This window comes from Haemorhous mexicanus, chromosome Z (assembly GCF_027477595.1).
Source record: "Haemorhous mexicanus isolate bHaeMex1 chromosome Z, bHaeMex1.pri, whole genome shotgun sequence".
Taxonomy (NCBI): Eukaryota; Metazoa; Chordata; class Aves; order Passeriformes; family Fringillidae; genus Haemorhous; species Haemorhous mexicanus.
Genome location: NC_082381.1, coordinates 76,067,139 through 76,076,809, shown reverse-complemented (window position 1 = coordinate 76,076,809; position 9,671 = coordinate 76,067,139). Strand labels below are relative to the sequence as shown.

The following is a 9,671-nucleotide window of genomic DNA, read 5'->3' as shown; positions in this document are numbered from 1 at the left end:
TTAAAGATTCTGTGTAGCTAGTGGGACTCCAGCTGTATTAATTTTTATTACTGGAGGCTTCACCTGTGGATAGTGGTGGTAAAATTAGAGCTTGCTTCCTCTTCTCTGGCCCCAGTAATTATGAAGATGAACGTCAGCTGCTGGGTTTGATTTGACAAAATTCCCTTAAACTGTGAACCACTGTGTGAATATACAAAATCTGGAGGGATGAGTGGCAAGAAATTCACAGGAAAGCCATTCTCTTCCTACCCTCTTCATTTACCAGATTTTTACAGAACCTGTTACATTAAATCTAGTTGTATATGAATTGTTATTATTAGATTATTTCAGATTTTATTATTATTAGATTATTTCTAAATTTTAGTACAACCCTTCCTAATACTTGAAAGCCAAGTTCTTTAAATATTTTCTGTGTATTCAAAGATGAAAGCCCATACTGTGGATCAGTAATTATGGGATCCTTAGGCCACAATCTCTCTAAATTAATACACATTTAGTAGTTAATATTTAAGTAGCTAAAATTGCTCTGGGCAACCTCCACTTCCTCACACTTTCCCCATCCACCTGCCCCAGCTAAAGTATCATGCTGTGCTTATTGTCTTGTACTAAGAACTGGGCTCCCTTTGGGGTAAAATTGTCAGGTACTGCTAAAATTTGTTGTCAGAAGTGCTATTCTGTATACAAAAAGCCTTCAGATATGTCCATCTTATCCAGGGCTCAGCACTCAGCATCTCTGGGAGAAGACATGAAATCTCTGCAAAGCAGGCTGAAGGGTCTGCCCATGTCACACAGCTCTGCATGGCCTCAACCAGACTCGGAGATGGGAATTGGCAGCATGGAGAAACCTGCACTTCCCAGCTTTCCCCTCTCACCTTCCCTGGCAGAGCAGTGTGTCCTGCTTCCCATCTGCTGGTGGGTCCTGCCTGCCCGCACCCTGCTGGAGCCAAAAAGCCCTCTCAGGTCACAGTGCCTGTTGTCTGACTTCCTCTGACCTTCACCTCCAAGCTCACGCTCCTCGAGGTGTTCCTGGAGGCCCACAAGTGCGCACTTAAGTCTGATTAAATCTGAAGATACATTTAAACAACATGTGCACTTGTAGAGATCACCCCGAAGAGGATCCCACCCGAATCAAGAGCCAGGAATTATGACCTTGGTGGGTGAGTTTGCTGCCCCAGGACCAGCAGTTCCATGATGTGATGGCGCTGCTTCCTGGGCTCTCTACCTCTTTCAGCTCCACTGTGAAAATAGTCTTTTGCAAAGTTAAAACCCCCATGGAAAAAAGGTCTCATGCTGTCGCTTTCTCAAAGGGATTGTTTTGCAATAGGTCAGACAGCTTGTTTGGAAGAGATATACTCAGGGGCGATTTAATTAATGGATAATTACTTACCAGCCATGGCCTCTCCACTTTTGAAGTTATCAGTGATCATACCCCTTTCTCAGTTTCTCTGTGACAGGTTACTTCCAGGTTTTTGTCATTACAATATGGCGGTTTTCTTCAGACTGGATGAGTTTTGCAACTCCACATCCAAAGTGGTCCGAGGCTTTCTCTAGAACTTTGTCCAACTGGTGTACCAGTGATGACTTTCCTGCACAACGGAAGAAAAGTACTTTGGAAATTATAAATTGGCTTTTGTGAAGCTGTGGTTTATTTCATATTGATCTGCAGCTTCTTCTTCTTCTTGCTGCAGCAGTTAACATGTCCTAAAAATGCTGAATTGCTCTAATGAGAATATGGATAAGCTTTTGCAGAATAATTTCACCATCCTTCAGTTTTATAGCTTGCAGATTTATGCAGGTGGCTTTTTTTATTTTCCTCCTTTTCCAGGCCAAAGGCTGCCTGAAGAAGACAAGAATCTGAAAATGTTGGTATTAATCAATAAGGCAGCAGAAAATCAGCAATACCAGCCTGTAATGCTGAAGAAGTATTAGCACTACAATGAGAAGCATCCCCTGGTGGAACTGAGACTTCCAGTAGTGGTTCCGCCAAGCAGGACAGAAAAATGGGTTTGTGCCATTTCAGTCCCAGATCTCAGCTCCTGCCTTCTGTTCCAAAGAAGTCCTGAGCCTTTCTCAGCCCTGTCCCCCACCACTGTATAAGCACAGCTCACAGGACAAGCATCTACGATCTGAGAAGAGCCATGTCCAAGCCTGATGTTTTCCTTCTTGCCCCAGTGGGCACTGCAGTCAGGAAAATGCCCAGGACTTGGGTCGCCAAGCCCCTGGCTCTTCTCTCAGATTCATCCTCTTCACTGGACTTTGTTTTTAATTTTACTTCAACTTGGACATAACACAGCTGCTCCGTTTGAAAAATTAAAATAACTGAGAGAAGAACATACCGTGCATCTGCGTTTTTTTTTCTGACAGGAGATGTGTGAATGGCAATTTAGAAAGTGGCCAGAACACCAGAGGTGCTGATGCTCAGCAGTGGCTCTCTAACACCATTCCCCAGCATCATCTCTGCCTGTGATGTCCGCTCTGCTGTTCTGGTCTCAGTTCCCCTGCTGGCATGGCTCAGCAGAACACAGGCACACACACTACTGCTTCCTCTCCTCTCCCTAAGAACAGGTCCAGGCAAGCAGGAAAACTGATGAAATTTGAGCAGAGGGAGCTACTTGTTTAGGATTAGTAGGGTGCCAGAAAGAGGAAAGCATGGGTGATGGGTTTTATTAGAACAAATGCAAGATGGAATTAAACAAAAACGAGTGGCAAGCCAGAATGACTGATTAAAGTTTGTATTTTTAGGGATATTATTGGACATTACAGCCTTGCCTGTTTAAGCATCACATAGCTTGCCTTGTTTTTTGGACAAAGCTGAGTGATAGTGTTAATTACTCATACGGCCAAATTTTTTAACCAGGCGGAAGAAACGTGATTTTAAAGGATACAGGCATCAGATCCAATTCATAGTCTTTATTCACTCATTGCTTAAACAGATGAGATTGAATTTTTATTACATTAACATATAGTTTCTTAAGTGGCATGAATGTATTGCTTCTGTGGCTTCCCTTTGCTTCTTGGGTGATAACATATACTTTGATTTTCATGTTGTTTCTGTTCAGTTTCTGCAAACTAATTCTCCTCCTGGCTGCAGTTTTTGCTCTTCTTGAAACAGGTTTCCCCTGCATTTAGAGAAGTTTCAGTTCCCTTTTCTACCTGTGTAGTATGTAGTTTCCAGCTAGAGAACCAAAGGGAATATTTAAGAATTTATTCAAATAATAAAAGTAATTAGCATGGGCATCTACAAACAAATTTGATTCATTTAGAGAAATCAATCTTATAAGGGAAAATCCATCTGTGTACTGTGCTGAGGTGCCATAGCAGTATACTGCTTGACCCACCAGTTCTTTCAGAGACTTCCCAGTTTTGCTGCTTGCCCTGAAACACCTTGCAGGTCGGTGCCTACACATGGGACAGACAGGAGGGGAACGGAGTTGCTTACACATTTGAAAGCACATGTTATTAAGAGAAGAGCCATCCTCTGAAGGAGAGTTCAAGTCTTGCCACCGTTGGGCGAATGCCCACTACATGAACATCTCCTGCTCCTTCTTGACTTCATTCACAGCCTTGTGGCTTTTGACATCCTGTCTGCTAAGACATTATTTCCTGGAGCAGCTCTCTCACCCAGCTCCCTGAGCAGCATGGTGTTTTCCTGGGACAAGAAAGATGTACTTTGAATCCTACTGGTCAGGGTTAGGAGCAGAACCTTTGCAAAAACTCTCCCTGCTGAGTTCATACAGGGAAAGAAATATCATCACAATTTTTTGATGGAGCTGGGGCTGTGCCAATTCTATGTTGAAAACAGCACAAACCTACAAACAAGGTGAGACCCTTTAGCAGCCAGGTGGGTGGACACTGGTTTGTGACCCTCATACACGGACAGGTTAGAGAGAAGCAATGATGATCTGCACTCCACCAAGGACAGCATTTCTCACCCGTTTAATAGCCCCAGGGGCAATGCCCAAAAGCATTACAGCACTACAGCAGCTGCAGTCTAATAATCTATCCAAGATTTACACAAATTAAACAGTTTTTCTCTGTATTACATGCTCAGGGGACAGTTTTAAGAACATGGAAATAAAAGTTCTATTTTTAGACTCTACTGCTCCCACAAATAAGTTATGTTCTGCTTGCTTCTGCAAGCCATTACACCAATAAAATACAATCAATAGAAAGTATCATGGGAGGCAGATGGAGAGCCCAATCACCTTGAAGGCAAGGACTTCTCCCATGCCCTTACTTCCAAATGTGTACATAAACATGTGAACCAGACACAGCAACACTGCAAGTTTTCATAACACAAAATAGCTACTTTTATCTTTGTTGGAGCCTCAAAACCTGATGTTATGCAAATACATTCAGAAAAGTAATTCCTTCCCCATCCTGTTGTTCTGAAATTCTTTTGTTTAAAGCGGCCAAACACACTGTAGAATGGATATGTTAAGATCCCTGGTCCCCAGAAGCAGATGGCTATGAGCAGAAGAGGGGTTCTGTTCTCAGAAGATTACTGCTGCGCAGCAAAGAAATTATGTCCTGGCCAAGTCCCCTCCCAACTCCTGTGATCCCCAGCCTCCTCACTGGTGGGGTGGGATGAGGAGCAGAAAAGGCCTTGGCTCTGAGCAAGCACCACTTAGGATAAGGGACACATCCCTGAGTTACCAATCCTGTGTTCAGCCTAAATGCAAAACACAGCCCCATACCAGCTATTGTGAACAAAATTACCTCTACCCAAACCCAAACCAGCACAACAGGCAAAACAGAAGACAAACAAGGTACTACAAAACTTCTCAGATATGCCTGTAACTAACTTTCTCCTCTTCTCAGAGGAAAACATAACCTTCCACATTTGTATGAGTGGATTTCAGATCTGCAAGATTGCTGTATTATCTCCAGGGGTTTGGCACTTACCTTGTAGCTCCCTTCAAAGGGATGTTGGATTTTGACCATGTATATAAATTACTGAAGAGTTTAATTTCAGAGAAAAACATCAGGGTTTTTTTAAATGACTCTAAACATTTTTCTTCACATTTATCAACCTGCTTTCTGATGAAACTGAAGAGCAAATGACTCTATGACACATTTATGCATGACCTTATGACAGGTATGGAAGGATGACCCCACTACACACAGACATTTTCATCCCTTTGCAATCATCTACTTTATCATTCAGTAGGTGGTTAATGGAATTTGTCTTCATGTGTCATCTACTACAATTTTCAGAGTGAAGCCACACGCTAACATCGATGATTAACATCTCAAATGTGATCAGTTCTACAGCAGTTTTAATCAAAAGGTAAAAAAATCTCTTCTCTAAGGACTACATATGCAGTCCATTATTTAACTTGATTGAAAAACAAGTCATTTTGAAAATGAATGTGATAATTATGTTTGAGATTGACCCAACAGATACACCAGTGAGAAGAGAGAACATGCAGAATCCAGCTGTTAACTGATTTTGAGCTTCATTATTTATGTTTATCAAACCCATCCACATTCAGACAAGACCTTGAGGTTTTGCCATGTGCTGATGTGTGATACACTGGTGTGAACACAAGCTAACTTTTGCTTCTCCCAAAAGCAGAACAGAACACCACAAAAAATAGTAAAAGACAAATTAATAGACAAAACTTGTGATTTTTAAACCTTTACTTTATTGATTGTTTTTGCACATAGGAAGGACTTTGATTTTTGCAGAGTTTACAGCACAGCTATGTTTTCTACATTTTTTTCCTTTTTTCAGGGACAAGAAATCAATAAAATATAAAGTAGAGTCCAATGTGATAATATAGTAGAATCATCATCTTATTCAGGACAAAGAGTATCAACTGTCCTTGTTTGTGAAGTGCTGTCAAGCAGGGAATGATTTCAGTCCCAATAAACCTTAATCCCTGCCATACCAACAACTCCAACTACTGCTCAGAGTATACCTTACCTGTGAACTACACTTGTGCCCACAGAGAGGGAAATACTTAGGAGTGCTTTAATTTTTATTTTGCCTAACAAACGAATTTTAAAAATAGATTCAAAGCTTGTTGCAATTATCTTGTGCGAACTCATGACATTTTCATAACAATACCAATATTTTAACACAATCTTTTGTCCTCAAGATACAAAAATTCATGTGCGACATACATATCTTGTCTCCTGTTGCTACAGCATCATTGCTGTATATGGAGAGAGCCTGTTCTCCTTTTATCCCCAATTTTCAGCACCATGTACTTCTGCTCTCTTGCATTAACACTGACACAAATAAGACACAGAACTCAAATGTACAGCACGTATGACAGTCTTCAAGTACTCTTCCACACTCTTGATCAATGTGATCCCCAGGTTGAAGAGAACCTCTTGCACAGACCTTAGCTTCTAATTCCTCACAACATCCCTGTGAGGTAGGAAGAAAAACATCCCCTTTTCCAGCAACAGGAGACAAGGCAGAGAACACAGCTGTCATTCCACAAGGCAGTAAGAGAACCACTGGAAAGCAGGAGTTCTTGGGTCCTAATCCTTTGGTTCAGAAACCAAGGTGCTCCCAGCCATTAACAGGTCATTAGTCTTTTTATAGCCAAGTATTAATGACAGTAATAGCTTCTGTGCGTGTACCAGCAAAGCGAAGTTCTATGGCAGAAGCAGTATACACCTGATCCAGCCCTCAGACACTTCTGTATTTCATAGATGTGTAAATGTTTACTGGAATTAACTAATCAGTTCTACAACTAATGTAGCAGAGATAATTGCAATAGATCAACATTTTCATTTACAGCTTTCTTAAAGACTTGCCCATCTATTTAAATGTTTGTGTTCTTTGGTCTTTTTGGTTTTGTGGGGTTATTTTCCTCTGGATAAGTTAACAGTAACTGCCCTCCCCTGTACAATAGTTTTTATAATTCTCCCCTAAAACCATCGTCCATTTTGGGTACTCTATACAAGAGCTTTGAGTCAAGATTAATAAAATGCTTTCAGGGACTACACCCATTCCCTCAGAGTAGCTCTTCAGAAGGTAAAGACAGGCACCTTCTGCTGTATACACCGCCACAAGGGTCAGAATTGATACTGAAGTGCCTTCATGGATTAGGGAAGAGGCCTCTGGGCTGCTCTATTCAGAAGTGAAACTGTTTACAGTGAGCTAAAATAGTCAGGTTTTATTATATACAGGTTTTTAATCTTCAAAACCTCTGCAAGCAGAACTTGAGTCTGCTTGCAGACTCAACTCGAGTTTGACCATTTTTTTCCTCCACAGGAAAAAAAATGGTCAAACTCAACTTGAGTGGAATGAGTGAGTAACACAGCGAATACATCTAAATAGCCTAAACGGAGAAAACATGAAAATAAACATGCTGTGTTAAGATATCTTGGAGCACTATGATAAATGTAGTTTAAAGTCTTTGATGACAATTACCTATCAACCAATCGCTTGTATACATTAATCATGAAATTAGCACTGGTCTTTGTACAACACATTTCTTTCCCACAGTCAGCATCAGGTCTTGCCTATAGATTCAGGCTACACAATGGCCTACCACCCACTAGCAGCCATGAGTTCAAGTCACAGTTTAGTATTATGGGAATACTTTTGTACTGGCATAATGGTGTTTACAAAGGCATTTTGTTTATTTCTTTCTGGGATGAAGGGTAGTTTGTTATGGTATTGACAAGAGATTATCAAAAGAACTGTTTAGGGTAAGTGCAACTATACAATATAACACCTCCAATTGAAGCAGTTTCACTGCTGTAAAACCCATGCGTGGATCAAGACAAATTTTGTAGCTGTTTCCATGAAAGAGAAGCATTTCATATTTTAGAATGGAAAAATGCTGTACAAAGGATAGTACAAAAGCTAAATATTGCACGATATTCTGTCTGGTTGCCCAAGAAATGTGGTACATTCCTTCCATTACACACATTGACTATGGTGAATCCCTTATTTACTCAGCATTAGAGTGCTTTTCTATGTCATGTGCTAAACATGCTTATTACATGTGTGATAGGCATTATGTAAACTTCTTGTGCATCTACATTTTACTTGTTTTTCAGCCACTTAATATGCTCCAGTCCTGATGTCACACATTATGTCAGGAATTATTTTAACTTAAGTGTTTTACATGTTCCTATTTATATAAATGACAGAAACCATTATATTGGAGAGAACATTGTATTTTAGTAAATGTTGATTTCCAGTCAATTCATGCTCTGTATAATAAAGACATATTGTACTGATTTGCTATTTGAGATCCAAAACTGTTATATTATCTGTTTGCAAAAGTAACAAAATATGAAAATGATTTTGTAATTAACAGGGAAAATAAGGCCTTCATCAAAACGATTCTAAGATAATGTCTTTTCATTTTGATTGTCTCAAGATATGATGAAATTGGGTTCCAAACTCTTTAGATTTTTCTGGCGCCTTGACTGACAAGTGGTGCATATTGCTTTTACCCTTAACCATCTGTATTCCCTTCAGAAGACTCTTCAGTGTACACAACCTTCTCATCCCCTGTTTCTCTATGAGACACTGGAAGGACAGACCTAACTCCAGAAACTATGTTCATTTGCCTTTGACTGGGAGCTGAAGAGAAGCACTTTATCTGGATAATAAGAGCAGTTCACGTGGGAAATTTAAGCTATCAGTGCAGCTATCAGCTACAGGTTGTCTGCATGAGGACAGACACTTTTTTTTTTCATCTTCCTCCTTCACACTAGCCCCATTCTAGTTTGTATGACTGAAATATGAAGGGTCACAGTTGGACTTTGGGAGGTGTAGGCCTCTCAGTACCAACAGACACACATTGTGGAAACAGCAGATATATTTAGGTCCCAATTATTTCCACTACTTCAAACAATTTTGTTACAGACTGATGAAAAGGTTCAGGAAAAGGAACGTCCATATTCCCAATATCTCTCTACAGATACATTTACTTGTTATAGCCACTCCAGAAAAGAAAGACCCACAGGAGAATGGACATGGTAAGTGCTATAATTCCAGAGCAACAGATATCAGCAAACAAAGAGGCAATCATAAGTTTTGCAGGATTTTTTTTCTAATTCTGTGTAAAAAAACCCTAGTATTTGGCAGAGAAACTACAAGGCATTTTTTTCTTTTTTACAACAATCATTAACATTTTACTTTAACATGATTCAAAACTTAGACAATATATTCACCATTCCATTAAAGTTGGTAATGTTATGAAAGCAGAATACAATTAGGCATATAGTCACAGCCTGAGTTTAACTATCTGGAAACTACTTAAAGAACCCTTAAAAAAAAAAAAAAAAGAAAAAAAGAAAAAAAAAAAAAAGGTAACATTGCAAGACAGTCATCGATTAATTCCATTTGGAAACAAGCCTTCTTGTGAATTAAGCCCAGTCTGTAATTCGCAGTTAAATCTGTCTCATTGGTATTAGTTTCGGTGAAACCTAGCAAAAAGAAGGGAAAAAAAACCCACAAAAGTTGTTATACAGATAAGATCTAGCAATACAACCCATTATTCACTTCCACCTGTATCTACTATGTACCACTGAAGACTTGAGACACTGCACTTGTTTAACCTGCCATATTTGCAATATGTCAGGGATAACCACCACCACAACTAAATTTTCTGATGCAAGAATACAAGATATGTGCGGTGTTACTATCCAGACTCTCAGCTTCATTTATTTTGAGGTAGGTTATTGGTGTA

The 9,671-nt window shown here is 39.8% G+C and overlaps 1 protein-coding gene across 1 annotated transcript in view; it reads right to left on the bottom strand.

Annotated features, from left to right (window-relative positions):
• Positions 1-5,625: 5,625 nt before the first annotated feature.
• Positions 5,626-9,671, bottom strand: part of OXCT1 (3-oxoacid CoA-transferase 1) — an 83,561-nt gene continuing 79,515 nt past the window's right edge. Inside the window, exon 17 of the mRNA XM_059836917.1 lies at positions 5,626-9,408. Coding sequence (XP_059692900.1) covers positions 9,373-9,408 — 36 coding nt within the window. The 3' untranslated portion in view covers positions 5,626-9,372. The remainder of the gene's footprint in view (positions 9,409-9,671) is intronic.